The sequence below is a fragment of the Asparagus officinalis genome, chromosome 4 (genome assembly GCF_001876935.1).
Source record: "Asparagus officinalis chromosome 4, Aspof.V1, whole genome shotgun sequence".
NCBI lineage: Eukaryota > Viridiplantae > Streptophyta > Magnoliopsida > Asparagales > Asparagaceae > Asparagus > Asparagus officinalis.
This window is the reverse complement of record NC_033797.1, coordinates 19,495,230-19,518,590: the sequence shown is the minus strand read 5'-3', so window position 1 is coordinate 19,518,590 and position 23,361 is coordinate 19,495,230. Positions and strand designations below refer to the sequence as shown.

General features: G+C 36.8%; 1 protein-coding gene and 1 long non-coding RNA gene across 4 annotated transcripts; both read left to right on the top strand.

The window, feature by feature from the left end:
- LOC109836844 (stress-response A/B barrel domain-containing protein UP3) lies at nt 436-14,588 on the top strand. Of its 3 annotated transcripts, none has more exons than XM_020404871.1 (10): nt 436-710; nt 795-903; nt 3,810-3,937; nt 4,874-5,013; nt 5,146-5,214; nt 5,450-5,588; nt 7,859-7,921; nt 8,102-8,145; nt 9,128-9,221; nt 14,503-14,588. In XM_020404871.1, exons 1-9 carry the CDS (start codon nt 602-604, stop codon nt 9,212-9,214), a joined length of 888 nt encoding a protein of 295 aa, XP_020260460.1. In that variant the 5' UTR covers nt 436-601; the 3' UTR covers nt 9,215-9,221; nt 14,503-14,588. The 3 variants fall into 3 exon arrangements, with proteins under 3 accessions (XP_020260460.1, XP_020260461.1, XP_020260462.1); XM_020404872.1 differs by lacking the exon at nt 14,503-14,588 and adding an exon at nt 14,089-14,409; XM_020404873.1 differs by lacking the exon at nt 5,146-5,214.
- LOC109836031 lies at nt 20,106-22,002 on the top strand. Its single transcript, XR_002245790.1, has 3 exons — nt 20,106-20,134; nt 20,219-20,287; nt 21,906-22,002. It is a non-coding gene; the product is annotated as an uncharacterized LOC109836031 (long non-coding RNA).

Here is a 23,361-nt window from a genome sequence, read left to right as displayed (position 1 = left end):
AATTTTGTGTTTTTTGCCTACATATTCCTCAAATCTTTTATAATTACAAATTTATACCTTAAATATTAGTTTTTGCAAAAAACATTCAATTATCTCATATTTAGAATTTCTAGGCTCCAACATAACAATCTAAAACGCATGATGTTAAAAAAAAAGTCAATAGTTACCAATAATGTTGCGGTATTTTCTTGTTTAGAAACTAAAATTCTTAAGCAGAAGGGGTAGGAAAGCTCACTGTGAGAGAATTGAGGGGGCTATTTTGCCAATAGTAAGATTTAAGAGGCATATATGAACAATGTGGCAGATATAAGGGTATATATGCACAAAAAGAAAACTTTATGTATGAAAAAGATAAATATTGTCATTTTGTTTTTCAAGGGCGCTGCTCCGAATAAAAAAATATTGTAAACATTTTTCAACAAAAATTAAGACCATTCAAATTCAAGCAAAAAATCCTGTTACAATTTCCTCCACTGGTTCCTCTCCCTCCCCTCCTTATTTCCCACCCTCCACCCATTTTCAAAAAGGCTAACCAAATTCAGAGCAGCCAAAAGAACCCAAGATCAAAATCCTTCCCAAAAAACCAACTCCTTCTCCCAAAATGCCCCTATGCATTCCAACACTCTCCATATCTCCTTTCCATCAAACCCTAGCTTCATCGCTCCGCATTTTCTCCACTTCTAAATCGCATCCAGCTAGATACTCAAATGGTAAAAGTTCAACCTTTGATTTGTTTTTGACCTAAAGATTTCATATTTCCCATATTTTTTTATTTGATCACTGAGTTAATGCAGGGAGAGGCGTTGGTTTTGGATTGGGGAATCGAGAAAGGAGATGTTTTGCGAGCGTTAATGGGGTTAGCTCCAGATTTGATGAATCAGAGAATGGAACTGTGAAGAAAAGGTGCAATCTTTTTTGCATCGATGTTGCCTATTCTGTGCTTATTTCGGTTCATGCTTAAAACCCCTGCCGTTGTTAAAGAAACTATCAGTATTGCAACTTTATAATGGTAGGACCAAACTTATCTTTTCAGTGCATCATGTTGTAAATAACTCCGAGTTGTGTCTTTTTGACATCCCTTGAATCGATGTTTAGAATTGCATTCTTTTAACCCTGAAAACTGTATGAAAGGATCATCTATGAGGGACACCATCAGCATCACTAGAAAATGCTTACCAATTTTTTGCAAACAAAACATTATTTGGGTATTAATCTGAGGATTTCCTTTACGAAACCACTAGTATTTGTACGCACGTGATGCATGCATGACAGCGTGCCTGTGTGAGCGCTGTAGTAGAATTGTCAAAGGAACAGACAGTTTGTTCGTTCTTTTTTTAGTTTTCCAAGTTTAAAGGCATTTCTGTTGATTTTCCAATGTGAGAGTGTTTTAGCTGAATTTTTTCAAGTTTGAGGGCATTTTTGGAATTCTAAGAATCGCAATCACACAAACCAAAAGGAGGCTTCTTTAATTGCATAGATACATGTTCCTACATGCTATAATTTTCTCCCGTACTAAGTGAACTTAATGGTTTTAAATTGGGGGAAATGAAGGGTGCTGCACAAAATAATATATCTTGAAAATATTGATTGAATTTACACTTGTTTTCCCCTTATTTTCAGTGGACCAATCATGTTTAGACAACACATTTTTTCAACAAGATAATGTGCAGCAAATCAATACATCTTTCTTAAGGAATGATCAATGCATCTTTCTTAAGGCATTTGGCATTCAAAGATCAAATAAAACTCTTATTTTACTACACATTTTTTGCATTTAAAATTTAATAGAACCATTAATTTCTATAAGGAGGAAAGAATTTCTTGATTCACTGTTTTATGTTATTTATAAGAGGTTTAGTTTAGTTATTTAATTTTTAAGATCTAATCATCAAGGGGAAGGTTTAACTTCATATGGAGCTTATCCTTTTTGTCCTCTTTGCTTTCTTTTTTCATAACTACAACTGATATATACTACTGAAGAAGAACATAGATATTTGATGAAATGCTTAAAACAAAGTATTCGTAAAACTTGATTGAGTGGACTGTAATATACTGAATAGCAGAACTTTGACAGCGTCTGACTTCAGTTCGGATTTCCTTAACGAGTTTATACATGTTTCAGCATGCTATGAAACTATCTTATAAATTGAAACTTCATTAAATTTTAGTCTTTGGAGAAGAGGTTGAAGAAAAACATTACACCTTGATGGTATGATTGGATTCACACCTTTCATTGTCCCTGCTTCAATATACAAAAGCTCCTATAGACCACTTGTAGTTGGACAATATATTGTCAAAAAAAGATGATGTCTGACGAGTTAAGGCATCTTGCTTGGGGCATTTGACATTTGGAGATTAAAAAAAAAAAGATCTTATGTTTGCAATGTCATTCTAAGTTTAGGAATAACCTATTGTCTGACCTTTTTGGAAGTTAAGATCAATGGGGTCATTAATTTCTGGAACTAGGAAAGAATTTTCTTTATATGCTTCATAAAACATTCAGTTTACTTGTCTAATATGCTAGGTAACTTTACATAGAACTTATCCCTTCTTTCTTTTCCTTTTGTTTTCATATTTTCCCTTCTCTCTGTAAATGATGTATACTAATAGTGGCAAAGAGAATGAAATGCTATAATAGTAAGGATTTGCAAATCTTGGTTGATTAGGATGTAAATGGTGTTGGTGGTTATGGTACCATTTGATATGCATGTTGTTTTGTTTAAACCCGGGGGTGGAGGTTGAGGGTTGGGGTGGGCATTTGCCTCCATTTCTTTATTACAAGTGGAACTAAAGTCGTGGAAATGTTGATGGTATTGATGTTTATCGTGGAAAATTGAAACTACACGTCTCTACGTGCTATACCATTCTTCTGTAGTGTAGTGTAGGGGAAAGTATCTAGTGGAGATAGTCCATGACATTAAATGTTCACCTAAAGGATGTCAACCCTTGGATTTGTGCACAAATCGCAAAACAAAGGCTGACATTCATTTGGTGCACATGTAATGTCATGGACCCGGGTGCAATTAATCTTTTTTGCAGTTTAGAGCTAATCAATTTTTGTTGTGATAAATGAAGATGGTGCGAATATTTTTCCCATCATTAGAATATCGTTGGATATGGAAATGATTTTTAAGTCAAGAAAGTCCAAAAAGGGAATTAACCAATTGCTTATGATGTAATGTGAATGTGCCATCGACCCTCTGCTCCTTGTTGACAAATTTCTAAATAAGGAAGCAAGGGTCATACTGAATGATCCGTTAGGATGGGAAGCCATATCTTTTGGTCATGCAGATAAGCTCATGCAACCAAGGAGCTTAATTTCAAATTTTGCTAGCCCTAACATGGGCAAGGTGATATAATCTTCTACAATCACATTCATCTCTAAGGCATAAAATAAGACATGATGCTCAATGATCAACCTTCCCAATTAAAGTGCATAGGCACAACTTTACATAAACCAATAGCTTTAACACTAAAAATTAGTAAAGTGGAAAATCATACAGAATATCTTCCCTATTTTGGTGTATTTGCTTCTCACTAATGTGCTTTCGGTTTCTTGTCAAGTTGAAATTTAAGAGACTAATAAATGGGGGGAAAGTGGACAGAGGAACATGAGAAACAAAAAATCATCTTGCTTCCATTTTCTTCTTTTGTGTTACCTGTTTAATATTGTACATGCAAAAAAATTGTAAATTTTTAGTCCTTGATTTGCTAGTGAATTCTTATAGTAACCACTTCTCATCTGATCTGCCTTTTGGAATATTGGAAATATTAATAATTATGAGCTCCCTAACAAATGAATTTGGCAGAAATGTTGTAGAGCATATTCTTCTCTTACGAGCCAAGTCAGACTTATCAGATGTTGAAGAAAAAGATATGTTGGATAATCTTTATACTTCACAATATCAGATGAGGGGCATTCTTGCAATATCATTAGGTAATTATTTAAGTATGGTGTATTTTGAGTTGATAGGTAGAAATTTATGTTCCTTCAATAAAGTGGATTCTGGATGGAACTTCGGTCACATTTACTACTCGTGTGTGAGTCACTTTTAAGTATTTTACATATTTGCTCGGTGTTGTACACATTTATTCGGTACTTTTTGTTTTTTGTTTTATTTTTGTGTGCATAAGTCATATACTAGTTATGATCTTTCTCTTCTTTTCCTCGAACCCCCTTCTTCCTTTCCTCCTGATATCGACTAATCAAAGGAATATATGATGCTAAAATTTGGAATGTTCGGCATACTATTTGGAAAACTAGTTCACATCGTTTATTCATCATTTTGGCTACTTTGTTGCTTTATGTATATGGTCACCGGGGATGGGATATGATCACCGCTTCTGCATTTGGAAGTTGGGTGATTCAACATTTCTGAACTTCACTTAAGAAAAACCATGGGCGGCTGCATGAATGAATATGTTGTGCTGCTATAACAGAGTATTTATAAATGGGGAAAGTACATAATAGTTATGAGTAACATTATCGACATTTTTTAATGGTTCTAAGGCAAATTACAAGATATCTCCTCTCCCTCCCTCACTTCCTATCCCTCCCTCACTTCCTATCATATGCAGTATAAGTGATATGAAACAGGGAAACATGGGCCTGTCGTTTCAATTTTTGATATGTCCCATCTGTTTCTAAGTATTTCAGCTTATTCTCTCACTAAATAATTGCCATGCTCGATGCTTCTGATCCATATGTTCACTTGTGTCCATCCTATAAAAGGTCATAAAATTATATGCATCTTTACAGATTATGTCTCTTCATGTGGGAGACTATTATATTCTTACCCAAGATTTGCAGATAATAAATTTACTCTTGATGTAATCTTTGACACTGTAAAAAGTTAAGGTTTAATTTTTGCAGGACGCATAGAAGAACCCAATGATGATAATTTTACTCACGCAGTATATATGCGTTTTCAGACTAAGGAAGACCTCTCAAAGTTCTATGTGAACTCTTATTACTCACAAGTCCTTAAGGAGCACGTCATGCCATACTGCGATGTATGCTCTGGCATGTAATCACCAATCCAGTTCCTTAGTACATCTGTCTTTGATATTATACTGATTTCCTTGAGTACATTGCATACATATTAGATCAGAATATTGCACTAATAATAGTTGTACCTTTAATAGGGGACTATATCAGTGGACTATGAATCTGAAGTAGAGGATGATATCCTGCCAATATTTCGAAGAGGAGAGGTTCTGTTCAGAAGCTTTTCGAACCTCTGAAAGTGTTGACAATTCTATATGTTTCATCATAGTATATTATTTATTTAATAAGATAATAAAAAGTAGATTTTCTTGCTTTGCAAATGTTCTCTGAACATTCATTTTAATTTTGGTGAATCTATTGCATATCTATCTGAATTTATCCTCTGTAGTACTTAACATAGCCTGGTATTGATTGAGGAACTTATTGTACCCATGCATACAGGATTTCAACTACGGTGCAGAATGCATTTTATTGATCTCCATGGCTGAGAACACACTTGCAGGAGCAATAGAAGATGCTCTGGCCACTCTTAGAAGGCTAATTGCAGACTCTCAATCACTAATTGTACAAGCCACAGAAGGTGAGTGAAAAATTGCTTTATAGTTCATTTTCTTTTTAATTCTTGGTGGCATTATTATATTAATCAGCTCAATTACCTAGTTCTTGCTTTGGAAAGTTCAGGAAGAGCAGCTTTTGCCTTCAAGTTATATAATTTTGTAACTTCTGAAGCATGCTGGTCTATCGAGTATCGTTCTATAACAATTTTTTAAAACATCCTTATCAGCAATACAAATTTATTATTTTGTTCAGTTAGGCATTTAATAGAAGAAGATGCTGACCTAATATACTCTTTCCTTCTCAGTTGCTTATGTACCTAGGCTTTTTTATAGGTATTCTTAGGTTACTCATACTTTACAACAGTTGAAATCTTGATTAAAAACTTAATATTGTATCATATTGCATTGAATATTTAAAAGATTCATGTACCGAAATACAACATTGAGGTCAGAGATATGTTATCTGAGTACATCAAATTGGGTGCCGAACCCGTTTGCGACACATACCCCTACACATACCTGTACCAAAACTTGTTAGACACTTCTTGAATATATGCATGTCTTTATTCAGTTGTATACTCAGTTATATGATACATGTTTTAATTTAAAACAATCCTCATATACTTCTTGGACGTATATTCTACACTTCACATCTATTTCTTATATATTGGTCTTATGTAAATGGAAAAACAATATTGATCTTACGTAAATTATTAATTTTAATACATATAAATACACATAACATACATACATATAGCCATGTCCTTGTACCCTACCTTTTACAAATTTGCTGTGTCCTGTACCCATACCCGTTGCCATGCAACTTAGGAGATAATATACAATGCCAAAAATGACAACAAAGCTTTTATCACAAATTTTCGAGCTGGCTACATGAATCATATTCTTCCATTTAATTATGTTAAAGACTATCTCCTCCATTAAGACTTAAATAAATCTAATGATATCTAGGGAACGCATGCACACTTTTCTAGATAGAAAATGATGACAGAGGAATTGAAACAAATGAAGGAAACAAAGGAAGTTTAACTTTTGGTAGATGTTCATAAATAGAAAGCTTTGGCCCAGTTTGGTTTCTAATACGATCATTCACATATCCTCTTACACAAGTAATATCAAGTAATTGAAAATATTAATCAGATATATAGACAGGTATCTTTGCTTACAGCTGAAACTGTTTTTTTCCCTCAACTTATGGACAATCTTTAAGCCGGTCTAGTATCAATGCCTCTAAGCATTATTATTCCTGCAATTGATTTAAAATGTAAGCAATAACTACAGCTAAGGCACTGCTTCTATAAATTATTATTGAATTACTTAGAAAATCATCACGAGTTTTCCATGTCCATCTACTAAGTTTTGCAGTCATGCATTGTGTTACATAAGTTCTGCTTGCTTCCTCTTGCAATTCAGACTTTGCAGTCATGCATTATGTTACATAAGTTCTGCTTGCTTCCTCTTGCAATTCATACTTAACAGCATTTGCGTTTGAGGAACTTGGAATATGTTAATAAATCAAATTGTCCGATTTCCTCAATAAGCTGTTATATTAACCAACAATGTTTTTGTGCTTTGTATTAATTGTGGAAATTTAAATATACTTATTTGCATTCAGAAGTTTAAGTAAATCATGCATGGAAGCGATGTTATAGAGAGAAAATCTAGACTTTGAAATTTCAATGTAAAAGTTTGAAGAAGATAATTTTCCTATTTTATCTTATCGGGGTACATTCATTTGTTGGTATGCTTAGTTTTTGTGAATAATTTATGGTTTTTAACATTACTTCACTCCTGACTGAGATGCAACGCTACAACACAAACCAATGCTGAGGCATATGGTGTAAATTATATAGTATTCATTTGTTGGTATGTTCATTTTTAGTGAATAATTTGCGGCTTTTAACGTTAATTCATTCCTGACTGAGATGCATACTACAATAGAAATAATTGCTTAGGCATGTGCTGTAAATTATATAGTATAGTAGTTCCCGTTTTATTACATTTTTAATCTTTAAGTCCCTTTTACTTTCAAGTCATGTTTAGGAGAGAAGATCTATTGCTCTGGTGCAGATTAGATTTTTTTTTCAAGATGATGATTCCAATACATCTAACTGCGCTTTGACTGTTTTACTCTTTCTGGAAATTATAAAGGGAGTTTGTGATTACATTGGGTTCAGGCTGTACCCCATGATACATATTTCATTATGAGAAACATGTCTCTTGTTTACCTGTGTAACCAATTTCCTTTTGTCTATGTTATATTTTTAATCCTCAGGATTGAATTTCAACAAAACAGAAAGCATATACACTCATGCTGCAGTAATACGCTTTCCATCATGTAAGTACACTCATGCTACTATCTATGTATTTATTCGAAGGCATGCTATTGTCTATGAATTTCAATAAAACGTGTCCTTTTTTTTTTGGGATATATGTGAGGAGACTGTTGCATCCAAGGATTTTAATGCTTATTTACTTATTTATTGTTGTTTCTTTTGGGATTTTTTGTCTTTTGCAGTGGATGCCTTGGAAATTTTCAGAGGCAGCTCAGAGTACAAGGAGGTCGGTGACTACTTCATAATGAAAGCTCGTGTATACAACTTTATTTCCTATTTTCTAGTAGTATGGTTGCTAGAAAAGCTTACTCAACTTGGATAGATGCATTACCAAATGCTTTCCTGTGGTTATCCCCAGGGTGAAATTATGCTGGTGGATTTTAGTTATTTCGTTCCCTGCTAAACTTCTGCTGACATGTCTTGTTTGGTCTCCGGTTCTTGTATTCCCTTTCGTCTGTCAAATCAAGTCATTCTTTGCATGATTGTGTGCTTCTTTTATGTGCGAGGTTGTCAAATTGCTATGTTTTCTTGGGGTGGAGATATATGAGTGGTAAAACTGCCTTGGGTCTAGCCCACATGCTTATAAGTTTGGTGCTTCCACCTTGCTTCTTTGCCTGCAGCCACTGTCATGACCTTCTGGCTCATTGAAGGGATTGACAGCAACATTTTCTGACCCTAATCAGAGGAGACTAGTCCTACCTATCCTGCTGGATACAAACATGTTAATTTTTTTAGTTTTTTATGTGATTTGAATCGTCTGGCAGTTCCACGTATCTCCCTATTCCCCACTCCCTCTCCTTTCTCCTTTTAGGGTAAATTTCACAAAACACCCCAAGAAGTCTGCCCCATTTTGAGATAACCCCAAAAAGTTCTGAAATTTCACTTAACCCCTAAAACTTTTACTGGTTTGCATTTTTTGAATCTATTTTCATACGACCCCATTTTGGGGTTATCTGAAAAAGTTTTGGGGGTTCAGTGACATTTCTAAAACACTTTTGGGGTTATCTCAAGATGAACTTCTTGAGATTATCTGGAAGTTGCCCTCACTGTCAACTCTTTCTATTTGAAGATTTTTTTGGGCAGTATCAAAAACTAAAAGCAGACTATATTGTGTCATCTGAAAGCAGGCCATTATCTAGGGAGCAAATGGTTAGATATACTGAATTTTCATCTAACTTTTATAATGTTATGTTCCTTGTGTAATGTAGATGTGGAGGCATAAGATCCAGCCAATCACCAAAAAAACTCTTCTGATACACTTCGTTGTTGATCCTGTGGGCACTCAATTGATGTAACTTGCAGGTAGTTATAGAGCAAGTTCTTTTTCATTTGATAACTCAATGGCATAAAATATCAGAAAATTTGTTGCTTCATCGGGCATGATGCTCCACATGTATTAGATGGTTCCTACGCATTGTGCACGCTTGTTAACTCATAGTTGCATTGCAATTTGGCAGTTTGTTTTTCTTGTTTTATGTCGATCTTTACGTATACTTATATTGTGCTTTTGAATATTATATTCATCTTAATAAAGTTGCGTCATGATTAAGAGAACAGAATAACTGTACGCACCTGGCCCTCACTGACACGTGAAGAATATGTTAGTATAAGTGAATTCAAGGAGGAAGCAGACGGTTAATTCTGGAATGCATCATGGTCAATCTAAGAATTTGTTACCTATATCCTACTTCTAGTTCTCTCTACACTTTGCTTGAGAAAAAATTACAGAAATAAAGGTAGTGAAAATAAGGAAAAGGTTGTCCCCATAAGAGTTCCTCAGTGTTAGGTAGGAGACTTGCCCCACCGGAATAATATGGGACTCTGCCAGTGAGTAGAGGTGTATTCCAAGTGAAATATTGTACTCAACAATAATGGGCAATCTCTACCTTTGTTGCGCCTCGAGAAATCAAAACAATCGCCGAGAAAGATAAACAACCAACCAAAATCAACAGCACAAACAATGAAACACCAGTTTTACGTGGTTCGGCAAGATGCCTACGTCCACGGGGCAAGGAGGGGGAGTTTTCACTATTAGAAATCAAGAGGAACAAACTAGGGTTACAAATCTCTCATAAACCCTCAACTATCAACTCTCAATATCTTCAATTGCTCCTAGAATAGAAGCCCAAAGAAAACTCTCTCAATCAGCTTAAATTCGTCCTTGCTCTTCACCCTAAAAAACACCCAAAGGGTATTTATACAAATCCAAAACGAAGCGGGTCTGAAAACAGGCCCAACTCAAAAACCGCAGCGGCGGTCGACCGCGATCCATCGCGGTCGACCGGCCCGGTCGACCGCCCTCCATCCAGCGGCTGATCCAAATTCCAGAGAGTTCGGCGGTCGACCGCGTCGGTCGACCGCTACCATCTTCGGTCGACTGTGTCGGTCGACCGCCACCAATCCTGATGCCCAGAAACTCCTGTGCACGAATGCGGTCGACCGTATCGGTCGACCGCGTCGGGATCCAAACGGGAGTGCGAACACTCAACCCCAAACCAACTGTGTCTACTCACCAAACAACTGAGCCTACACCGACTACACCAAATGCCTCACTTGCTGAGACCCAAATGGGAGTGCAAACACTCACCCCAAATATCGATGTCGCTCACCAAATCGGCTGCATCATAAAGACTGCCTACGTATCCTCTTGCCCAAGGAATCAAGCCTTCACGTAGTTCACCCTATGGGCCTCCAAAGGCCCTCAATCCAACCTGCGGCTGATAGCATCATCAACAACCCCAATCTGAAAACAGTCCAACACCTCCACCTGAGATGTAACAATGGTCGTATCCAAAATATATCCACCAGCTGCATCCAAATCAACTGCCTCATCATCTGTACCCATAAATAAATGACTCTCACGCTGTGTCACCTCAGCTGGAATCCCAACCAATGCAGAATGACCTGGAGTATGTGGGAAAATCCCCACCCAATGTGGAGTAGCATCAACCTCCACCCGCTGCGATATCCCTCTGACCTGATCAATACTCTCCACCTGCCGAGAGTCCAAAGTGACAAACCTGCTCAGACCAAACTCAGAAGCTCCCAACTGATAGCCGAATGAACTCCTGAATCCCAACTGCGCAATCGGATCCAACCTCACATCAACGATGTGACCAAGTGCTGGGTAGCCAAATATCCGATGCCGACCAAAATCTGAAACAGCTCCACCAGATCTAACAACTCTATACGCAGCAGTCGGCAACCTCATAAGATAGCCCAATCGTGTCGAATCCCGAATACCAGATCCACTGCTCGACAACCAATACCGATCCTCCTCCAGAAAAGAACGGCCCACTATATCTGCCATCTCAACACGTCGCCCCACTGTCTCCTCTCCTCTGAAGTGTCTCCCACTGCCATGAGCTCGGCACCAATGCAAGAAAGGACTCATACTAGAATAAGTACGACTGGTAACATTTCTGCTCATACACCTCCTCCAACTATTGCGGACTACTAGGGCTTTATACCAACGGGACTTGGTTGCAACCCAAATATGCCTAGTACAATCCCCAACATAGGAAACAAGATAACGATTACCTCCCGATGATGCCTCCTCGGAAAGCCCCCCAATGCCTGACTGAACACCTCCAATAAGACCTCTCGATCGATGGATAGAAGTGCTGAACTCCACCTCGGTCTTCTCGCTCATACCAATGTGCTCACAGGACTTCAATCTGCAGGTCATAGCACTCCTCAACAATCTGTGCACGGTATAACCAATAATATATCCCAGCACCAAACAATGCCACAGTCTAGCCATAGAAGTAGTCAGCGTCCTATCAACTATCGTGCTCCCAAACAGATAATACAAGTTACTCCGTCTGACTCCCTTCATCACAATCATGGACCCCGATGTGACCTTCAAGCGAGAATCCACCAAGATCACCCTATAGCCTGATGCCTCCAATACCCCAAGTGAAATGATGTTCTTCCTCAGTTGAGGAACGAACCTCACATCAGTCAACTCCCGGATCATCCCATCACTCATCCGAATCTGAACGGTACCAATACCACCAATAGGGCTTCTGTGATCATTACCCATGAGAACAGCATCCCCTCTTTCCAACTCCTGAAAGCTTGAGAACCAATCCCTTCTAGGACATATGTGGTAAGTAGCACCAGAATCCAACATCCACTCGGTGGAGTCGGCAACATCAACTGACGGAAGAGCTGGGCACGAATAGCCCGAAGAATCTGAATCTGAAACATCGCCACTAGCCTTGGCAATATTTACCTCTGAAGCTTGAATAGCTTTCCCTTTATTCTTCACAGCTTGCAATTTTGGGCATTCGGTTTTCCAATGTTCATCCTCTCTACAAAAGGCACACTGATTCCTACCAACTACAGGATGCCCCCCTCTAGACTGCGACCTTCTTCTACGGTTTGGACTTTTAGCTCTTGCAACCAATGCCCCCGCAACCGGCTCAATGGAAGTCTCTTTGTCCTTCTTTCGAAGTTGATAATTCACAAGGGCTGCAGTGACCTCACCATACGAAAGTGATGCCTTCCCATTAATAAGAGTGAGGACAAAGGTTTCATATTCCTCGTCGGGCAAGGAACTCAATAACAACAATGCCTTGTCCTCGTCTTCAACAATGACATCTACATTCGCCAAATCTGCAAGTAGCTTCGTGTAGTGGTTCATATGATCACTAATGGATATCCCCTTCTTCAATTGGAAGCGATAAAGCCTCCTCTTCAAATTTCATCAACGTCGGCCGGTTTTCCGTCCAACTCCAATGTATCTTCCAAATTTTGCGCATTTAGCGCATCCATGACTTCGCATCGCCAAAGTCCAAAATTATTTGTGCCGTTGAACTTTTCCACATCTATTTTCATAGAATGTATATTCAAACTTTGGACGGCCTTCACACCAGAAGAACCCTCCCCACTTTTATCTTTTTCAGCCATATATCTCAAAACACCACCAAACCAATGCGGAAACAAACGAGAAATAGATCCAAACTGAAAAAAGACGAGATTTTTACTGAAAAGATCCCACCTTTATCACCAAACGAAGTCCTAGATGAACTTCCAAAGCGATCTACTCCTCCAAAATAGCCCAAGCGTAGCCCGGAGCTCTGATACCAATTGTTACGCCTCGAGAAACCAAAACAATCGCCGAGAAAGATAAACAACCAACCAAAATCAACAGCACAAACAATCAAACACCAGTTTTACGTGGTTCGGCAAGATGCCTACGTCCACGGGGCAAGGAGGGGGGAGTTTTCACTATTAGAAATCAAGAGGAACAAACTAGGGTTACAAATCTCTCATAAACCCTCAACTATCAACTCTCAATATCTCCAATTGCTCCTAGAATAGAAGCCCAAAGAAAACTCTCTCAATCAGCTCAAATTCGTCCTCGCTCTTCACCCTAAAAAACACCCAAAGGGTATTTATACAAATCCAAAACGAAGCGGGTCTGAAAACAGGCCCAACTCAAAAACCGCAGCGGCGGTCGACCGGCCCGGTCGACCGCCCTCCATCCAGCGGCTGATCCAAATTCCAGAGAGTTCGGCGGTCGACCGCGTCGGTCGACCGCTACCATCTTCGGTCGACTGTGTCGGTCGACCGCCACCAATCCTGATGCCCAGAAACTCCTGTGCACGAATGCGGTCGACCGCACCGGTCGACCGCCAACCTGTTTGCCTGAAAAACCTGATCCTGAGCACCATCTCTTCAACCTTGTCCACTTTGTCTCCATTTTTCCAAGTGGAAAGAAAATATTAATCTTGTGCCTTTCTTCTATATTTCAGGTTAGGGTTTTCCAATGGATGGTTTTGTCTTTGTTCTTTATATATGATTGGTTTTCTTAAAAACAATATAATTCTTTTGTTACGAGTATCAAGTTAAAATCTTAGCTCACAATTTTTTTAGCTATTAATTTATGTCTGTGGAATTACTTTGTATATACTTACTGCTTCTGCAGTTCTTTTTATATTCTACAAAATAGCTAAAACAACCTGAACAGTTCATCACAAACTTGCGTGCAAATTCATGTGTCAATGACCTATGCATAACTTGGTATCATCTTATTCGTATTTCATGCATACTTAATTAATAGATAATGTTGCAAGAAAGGATTTTATGTTCGCATTTGCTTAGGAAAAGATCAAATTAAACTTGCATCATATAAGGACAATCATTTTGTTATTTTGTGCAGCTTATCAAAAGCCAAAGAAGCTTATCCTCACCATGTTGCGATGAAAAGGACAATGTGTTAGGCAATCATTTTTGTTTAGAATTAGACTTCATTTGTCTCTTTCCTAGTTTGTAAAGGCTGAATGAAATAAGGAGGAAGCAATAGATGTAACCCACAGCAAGAAGAAACCAAGTAAAGTTTATTTGCATGTAGCTCTGTCCTTTGTGTTACTCTTTGTCATTATAACTATGCTTATCAAATGTTGCTTTTGTTTTCTATTTTCCTACTATCATCCTTTGTAATTGAAACAACCTAGAGAGACTAAAATTTCCATCTTTTGCACTCAGCTGTCAAGTCTCATGAAAGCTTTTTGGTTAAGTTGCAGATACATTTCAATGGTAAAATATGTGCTAATTATACTTCGATTAATTTTAGGTGTTGCGAGACATCTGCACGCTTCAATCAGGAAAAGCTTCTGGTGATAACTCAACTTGATTTTTTTTCCCAAATATATGACACCTTAATTTACAGTCATCATGTAATATTATCTATACCTAATCAAACAAATACGTACTCTCTTTGAACAAAAAAAGAAAAAAAAAAGAAAAAGGAAATCTAAAGATTACAATTTGTTCCCACTAGCTGTTGTATTCTTCTCTCATAAAGCAAAAACAAAAAAAAAAACTATCAAGTTAAACTGTGTAAAATTACAAGCCTATTGTGTACTTCTTCTGCTTGGGCTACGAGCCTACGACAGAACCTGATCAGTTGTGTAGGGGATTTGGACCCTGAGGCACTAATCTCTTGGAGTTTCCATAGACTGGGTCGAGATCATCTTCATTGTGCCCCTGCGATGGGGATATCTTGGAGAAGTACCCGATGGATGGAGATGATTCGCCTCCTCTCCCCTTCCGCTCAACAATTCTTCGGCCATGGCTCTGACTAGCAAATTGCCCAACCAGTAGCAATACTAGAAGGAAGAAGGACATAGGTGGCGGAGGCGGTCTTTGAACTCTCATGGTCTGAAAGTGAGGAGAAAATGTGAGAGATTGAATGGCTTGAATTGAGCTTAGAAGGGTTTGAAAGCAGGCAGGGGAATGCCTATTAATATTGGGCCAGTTGCTGCTATGGTTGAGAAAAGAACAAGGAAGTAGACTTTCTTGATCATTAACAAGTTACCAAAGTATCCTTTGTTATGTTTGATCTTGGCTTAGGAGGAAAAAATTTAGGGTGACCTAGTGTTGGGTTTCTTAATTCAATGAGGGAAGGTGGGAGGGAGGCCATTGTCATAGACTATTATGGGTGTTGACTTGCATGTGAGGCTGAAGATCCTCCATTTTCCCATTTGGCTCTCAGTGGGGGTTCTTGTGAACAGGTATTCATTACTATATCATTAGATGGTTGGCATTGTCCTTAAAATTCAAAAAACTATCAGCTTGCCCTGATCCCAAAGTCTGCCTTGTGAGGTGTGCACATTAATAGCGTACTTGCATGTGTCTTATCGACCCCCGAGGAATCTAACCGGCGAAACTTATTCACTAGATGGTTGGTGGTCCAAGGAAACATGTTTTCTTGAATTAATGTATTTATCCTCAAGCTCAAATTAATCTAAGAATACAGACAATCTTTAAGTTATTAATTTTAATAAGTGAATATGATCAACTGAGTGGTTCCTGACTCTAATCATGATTGCAATCCGTATTCTCTTTCCTTCTTGATTATTATTTGGTCTTGAGGTTGTGTTGATTGATGGGATTACTAAAAGATTGAGAGTAGTGAGTGAGGTTTGTGCTATTTTTGGAGTGTTGGCTACTGCCATCATCCTATGAAGGAAATCATTGATATGAAAGACCGGTTGGGCCGCTGCCTGCTGTTGTGGGCTCCGTGGGATGCGCTCATTATTGAAATGTAATTAGAGTTATAAAATGTTATTTATAGGCTCTAATAATTCAACAGGTGGTACTAATTTTCCTCCCATTTCAAAGGTAGGACCTGTACGCAACGTTATCTATATATAGTATGACTAAATCTCATTATTTTTCGACCTTTTATATTTTTGGTCTTCTATGTTTATCTTCCCCATTTTTGCTCATATGATTGCAAGCTGTGATAAAATGTTATGCACCGTCGTAAATGTTGCCATTGTCATTTGTCAACCTTAGCTGCCGAGCGTTGCAGCTTCCTAGAGAACCAATAATGTTTGTTTATTGCATGTCAGGTCGTCCAACTCATCCCTAACCGTTTATTTATTTATTCATTTATTTTCGGCATTTCTCTAGAAACTTTGCTACAGTGATCCAAAATATGGGATTAACATCCCCCTTCAATTGCATAATGAGCTAGCCATCATTAACGATGGTCAGCTCATTATGCAATAGGAGGGGGACACATTACATGTCCCCTTGTTGGTTTCATATTTTGGGTACTTGGGGAATTTTTCTTTCTCTATATCTCAATTTATATTTCCAAAAAGAAGCTAGCATTATTCATGATGCGGATCGGATTGCATCAGCTTGCATGCATAAAAGACAGAAACAAAAATGTTTACACGCGTGTCAAAATTTTCAGATAAACCCTCGCTTCTAGAAATTATGGGTTTGTTGAGTTTGGATTGAGCCCTGCTCAAATTTACATCCACGCGCTATTGTCCCGTCTTCTTGACATTTAGTACAAAAATTTATGAACGGCTTTAAGGCGCAAGGCAAAAAGCAACAAAAGAATGACTATAGAGGTAAAAATCGAAGTTTTAATGCAATGGTAACCGTCAACCTATCAATGCAGCTCTTACAAACATGGGCCCATGATGATCAATGCCTATCCTCCACGGTTCATAGTGTGGCCCAGCGCCCTTAAAAGAAGGATGCAATTGTTCGTTCCCCCAACCTCATTTCTGTATGTAATTTATTATTTCTTAAATTAATATTTCTGTACGTAATTGATGTAGAACGCATGACAGACATGTTTATGTCAAAGTGGGACAGTTGAAAGCTCAAACGCGGGCCCGGTCAACGAAATAAATTCCTACGAAGAAACGGTCATAACTTTCAAACCGTACGTCAGAATTGGACAAATTATATATGAAAATCGACCATCTCAACGAGACGAAACCATCCAAACCAACATGCAGGGTTTGGTTTGCTTTCTCCGTTGTGTTAAATTTCTTACGGTTTGAGAGATATCTGTATTTTTGTCTGATTTTTACTATTTTTAGTAATTTTTTAGGAGTCTGTATTGATTAGGAAACAAATCCAATTTGATCTCTGATTTGACTGGTGGAATTTTCTAGTCATAAGGAGTCTTTTTAGAAGTTTTAATGTTTTAGGAATTTTTTTACTATTTTTGGTAAAGTTTGAGTCATTGTAGAAGTCTTGTTTCTTTTTCTATTTAAGTAGAATCTTGTAAACCCTAGAGACATAACTTTTAATTAATTAAATTTCGTTTTTTTTTTCAATATTTACTTCGTGGATTCGAAGATTGTCCTTGATGGATTCCGAAGCTACTACTTCCGTGTTGCGTCAGTAATTAATGTGGGGGAACCCAAGCTCATTTGATATGATTAACTATTGATCGGTCTCTGTCGTCCGTTTGATCATTTAGGCCTAATTATTGGACGGCTATTTGTGCTCAAGCCATTTAGTCAGTAGCCCGTCATTGAATATGTTTAGGGGTTAGTTGATGTTTAGATTAAAGAAGCTGCAAAACGAAAGTGCAAAATTAGACAACAGTGATGCTTGAAAATATTTCAACGTGGCTTAATGATGGATCCAGATTAAGCCGTGATCATTGGGGGAGCCACGCTGATTTATGAGATAGTATCTAATGGTCTCAGATGCACAACATTAAATATGCACTAAATAAATGTTAATCGCCAGATTATTGGACATCAGGATTCATGCACGGATCCAATAGTTTACATTTATTGAGTGCACATTTAATGATACGGACCGTCCTCACTAGATGTTTTCTCCTGATTGATACAATGTGTTCATGGTTCAAAACTATCTGGTGAAACTTATGCACAATACAAATGACATTTTTATTTCTCCTTATGGGATTAATGCAGTAATTTCCCAATCTCCCAATTGTAGACATTCCTTACGGCCCTCTAGTAATTGTGGGGACCACTAGATTGTGTTTTCCTTATTTCCATAGGATGATGGTCCATAAGAATGCATGAGGGATTTCCATAATAATTGAAGTGGTGATCAGCCATTTAAACAGAAATTTGGATTTGATAAGAGATTAACCATATACTGATGACTTTTTAAGCGTGCATGTCATTGAGGAGATGGCTTACCAAAAAAAAATGTACCTTTGTCGTCAATGAATAGTTGAATTAATCAATCACAGTCGGCACTGCACGAATTTCATCGAGCAAGTTATGAATGTCATCAAGAGCTTGGAGTAGCTTATTTTTGAGAAAAAATATCAAGCGTCCCCGAGTATATGGCATCACATGTGAATCAAATGAAGGTTAATATTTGATTCTTAAATCTCAAGATTAGTACATTTATTTTATGGTTACATCTTTTAAGTACACATTTAATAACATAGACCATTCACATTAAATACTTTCTCATTACTATTTATGCAAAATACAACACCAACTGATTATCCTTTTAAAAAAAAAAAAAATTTAACAACTTCCATGGAAAATATGTAAGTTTTCCTACCAAAAGTTTGATTGATCATACGTAATGAACTTCGTGTGAGATCCAATTCGTTAGAGTCCAAAAATGTCATAAAGATCTATATCAGCTTCTATTGGCGTTATTGCATCTCCTGTGACCGGTCAATCTTTTCAGATGAATTTTCAAATCTTGAACCAAATACTTGGCTGAGGGACTGCATCTATAAATATAAAAATATAAAAATTTAGAAAGTTCCAAGTTAATCAATGAAGGAGAAACCTAGTACAAATCTGTATTCTTGTGAATAAAGTTATGAAAAATAAATAAATGAAACCAAATGTGAAGCTCACCAATCTGCCGCCGCCCACTTGGCTGAAGACAAAGGCGAGAACCTGGTGAAGAATTAAGACGTGAGTAATAAATTTGGTTAATATATCGAACACCACTACTCAAAAATAAGCAAAATCTATTCAAGTTTCTTTCTTACATTCTTCTGCATCATTAGTAAGTTGGTCAATCAACAAAACATTAAGAAGGCGGTCGGCATTAATTTGCACCGACGTATTTGACTCTGGCTATTCTCTGATCAACTGAAATCCTAAATTAAATCTTTATGTTGGAGTCATGGTTTCTTTCACAAAACACTTGACCGCGTCGATCTACTCCAATGGGCCTCTTATGTATCTGGGCTTCATTTTTCTGTACTGGACGCTTATCCGTCAGGCTTCCTTACGGGGCTTCTTCAGGAAACTCTTAACAGAAGAGGTGAATATGAAAACCGAATTTAAAGTTTGATAATCAAAACCATCCTAAAGAGGCTCTCTGATACCAATGAACTACGTTGATCAAGTTTTCTGATGAACTTTTAATTGAAATTCCCAAATCTATCTATCTATATATCTATATCTACCCTTTAAAAGAGGGAGTTCCAAAAAAACTTTCAAATATAACAAAGTTGTCCTCATCTTTTATTTCATTAACTTAACATTAACTTAAGAAAGATAAATTTTTTCCCCTTACTCACAAATCAGAAGATGTAAAGCCCTAAACATTCGTTCCTTTCCTTCTCCTTCCATCGGTTACTCACGTACCCTCCCATACTCTCTCCCATACCCTCATGGCCCTAATCCTAAACCCCTCTCTGCCATCAAGTCCGAGCCCGACCGCATCGCTGACCTCCTCGAGTCCTCCTCCCACCTCCCCCGCTTCTACTCCGACCGCCCCCTCCACACCCTCGCCCTCCGCCGCCTCTCCCGCCTCCGCCGCCTCGACTTCATCCGGTGCGTCCTTGGGTTTGTCGATTTCTAGGGTTTGTTGGATCAGCAGTTTAATCAGCTGCTAATGCTGGAAGAGGACGGGGGTGAATTCCTTGTTGAGGTGATTAAGTTGTTTTGTGATGATTCTAATAGGATGATCTCAGAGCTGAGCAGCTTGATGTAAGTTTGTGGGTAATTTTGGTGTGAAGTTGTTGATTTTGGTTAATTTTTTTGGATTTTATGTTTGAGAATTTATGTGTGCAGAGATCAGCCAGTTGTGGACTTCCAGAACGTGGGTTCTTTCGTTCATCAGCTGAAAGGGAGCAGCTCAAGGTTTTATCTGTTTTCTTGTTAAATTGTTTACTTTGTGCTACTGATGATTAATTGAGTTTGTACGATAGACTGGTACCTACTTTTGATGGTTTCTTAATGCTCAATTATGCTGATGATTAATTGAGTTTGTACGATAGACTGGTACCTACTTTTGATGGTTTCTTAATGCTCAATTATGGATATATCTTTATGTATAGCCACATATACAGGTGTATGAGGGGATGTTTGGCTCTAAGATTTGTATTTTGGATTTATGGCAATGTTGGATTTCAAAGAATTATTGCCTATCCTACATTTTAGCTTTATGTTTGGTTTGTAGGGTAGTGGAATGAAAGTTAGATTTGAAAAGAGAATCAAAGAATTCTTGTGTATTTGTAAAGAAATAGATAAAAGCAGAAAGGGATTTTTGGGCCCGCTTATTATGTATGTTGTATTTAAAATGGAATATATTAGTATTTTTACTTTTTTATTTTTTTTTGGGCCCGCTTATTATGTATGTTGTATTTAAAATGGAATATATTAGTATTTTTACTTTTTTATTTTTTCGAATATTTAAGAGTTACATTTTTTTCATATTTTCTGAATTTTAGTAATTTGTTTTGTATTATTAGGATGTAGCAGGACCACATTTAACAAATCCTTCCAAAATCCTCTCATTTTCTCAGGATTTCTAACAACACGATCTCCAATGAGGCGATGGTGATTTGCCGCCAATCACCTCAATAGTTTTGGTTATTGGTTAACATGTTAGCCTCAAGTCCCCACAAAATTTGAGGGTCTAATTAGCAATTTCAATGATTTGAGGGACTAATATGGAATTTTTGAAGTTTTGGGGGGCTAATATCTAAAAAACCCTTTTTAGTTATATTTGGATTTGTAGTGTTAAAGTTGCTTTTTTCAATCCTCTCGATTAGCATTTTTCTTATGAATTTCTTCTGAATCTTTCTTTCACTACTATGGGCTTAGCCTTTTTCACATTTTGCTAATGTTGGTTACAGTATAATCAATATTGACAAATATACTAAAGTGCATATCCTATTAACTACATAAAAAGGAAACATTGTGAATGGATAGTGACAATGTAAATCAAATGGAAGTCGTAGCCAAGGCTTTGGGATATTAGTCAACCCCTTTCAGTTACAAATTGGATCTTGGTTTGAAGCTCAAAAGAGTTCCCTATGATAATGAAGAGGACATTTCAAAGAAAAAAAGGACTTGAATATAACTAGATATTTCAGGAAATCTATGCTTAATTATAGAAAGAGGAGTAAATAGTTGGTTAGATTCTTATTATTCTTCAATGCATTGAAGAAACATGGGATATGCTACCTCTGCAATATAAGGATACATATGAAAGGCCACAAAAACTTTTTTTAATTATATATATATATATATTTTTAGGGTTTGATTAAGTTCAATTTGGGTTTTTCAAAATTTGGCTTCATTTTTCTCTCTCTTTCCTCTGTCAAAAAAATTAGAGATTTGAATATTCTTTAATTTTATGATACACATGGAAATCAAGAAATGTTTTTGTTCATTCTCACTATGTGAAATTATGATCTTCTTATGCGTAGTCCATTTGGCCATGAGTGATAAATTTCTACCATTTTTATTGCAGGTAATTGTCTCCAATCTGAATGGATTCAGTTGTTGATACTTATGGAATACCATATAGAATTTAGAGGTTTTTTCCTTCTCCTTTTTTTCTTCGACTTCCATTGTAGGGTTTGATTAAGTTCAATTTGGGTTTTTCAAAATTTGGCTTCATTTTTCTCTCTCTTTCCTCTGTCGAAAAAATTAGAGATTTGAATATTCTTTAATTTTATGATACACATAGAAATTAAGAAATGTTTTTGTTCATTCTCACTATGTGAAATTATGATCTTCTTATGCGTAGTCCATTTAGCCATGAGTGATAAATTTCTACCATTTTTATTGCAGGTAATTGTCTCCAATCTGAATGGATTCAGTTGCTGATACTTATGGAATACCATATAGAATTTAGAGGTTTTTTCCTTCTCCTTTTTTTCTTCGACTTCCATTGCAATTTTCCCCAAAAAAATCATTTTAATTATGTAGCTTTTTTCGTTAATGTTGATGCTTAGCATCTTGTGTTATTATGATTTAAGTTCTTTAAGATTGTTGATAATTGCCTTTAGATAGAATTGTTACCGTTGTGTCTAATTTTCTACATTTAGCATACTTTTGTCACCTTTATCTTTATATTTATATATCTTTCAATTAGGTCAATTTTTGCCCCTTTTGGTTATGAACCTTTATTTTAGTTGTGTTACCTAAATTGTTTTATTTAATATTTTTATGTCGAGGTTTGTCATCTTTGTATTGAACTTTGTCACCATTAGCTATAAATTGTTACCTTTATGTCATAGTTTGTTATCTTTAGTTATTAAATGTTACATTCACTTCTAATTTGTTATAGCTATTACCTTTCTATTTAACATGTTACCTTTAGCATAATTTTTATGCTTATTACCTTTCAATTTTATTATTGCTAAATCGAAGTATGCCACCATTAGCTATGAACTTTTTGGTTAATTGTTTTTATCTTTATTAATTATTGTTATTTTTGTGTCGATGTTTGTTACTTTTTTTATATTTGTTACCTTTAGCTATGAATTGGCACATTCATGTCTAACTTGTTATCTTTAGTGTAACTTTGTTATCTTTATTTATGCCACCTTCAGATTTTGTTATCTTTAGGTTGTGGGTTGTCACCTTTAATCATGAACCTTTCGCTTAATTACCTTTGTTTTTTATTTGTTGTGTTAACACTAGCAATATAACAATAGTTTGTCATCCTTTTTTTGAATTTTGCCACCTTTAGTTATGCACTGTTACCTTTATGTTGAAGTTTGTTATGCGCAGCTATTAATCTTTATATTTGTTTTAAACATTGTTACCTTGGTTATGCGCAGCTATCATTGTAGGCATATAAAATTGCTTATAGGTCCCCTAGCATAGCTCGGCACAAACCGACGAACCAGCGAGGCGACGAGATCGACGAATCGCACAGAAGCGATGGAATGCATCCACCCGCGTGCAGAATCAAGCTA

Excerpts from the sequence above, each read along its gene's own strand:
- LOC109836844 (XM_020404871.1), top strand. The coding sequence starts at position 602 with ATGCCCCTATGCATTCCAACACTCTCCATATCTCCTTTCCATCAAACC. Across the intron at positions 5,014-5,145 it reads ACGTCATGCCATACTGCGAT|GGGACTATATCAGTGGACTA; the intron begins GTATGCTCTGGC and ends TACCTTTAATAG. Across the intron at positions 5,589-7,858 it reads AATTGTACAAGCCACAGAAG|GATTGAATTTCAACAAAACA; the intron begins GTGAGTGAAAAA and ends TTTAATCCTCAG.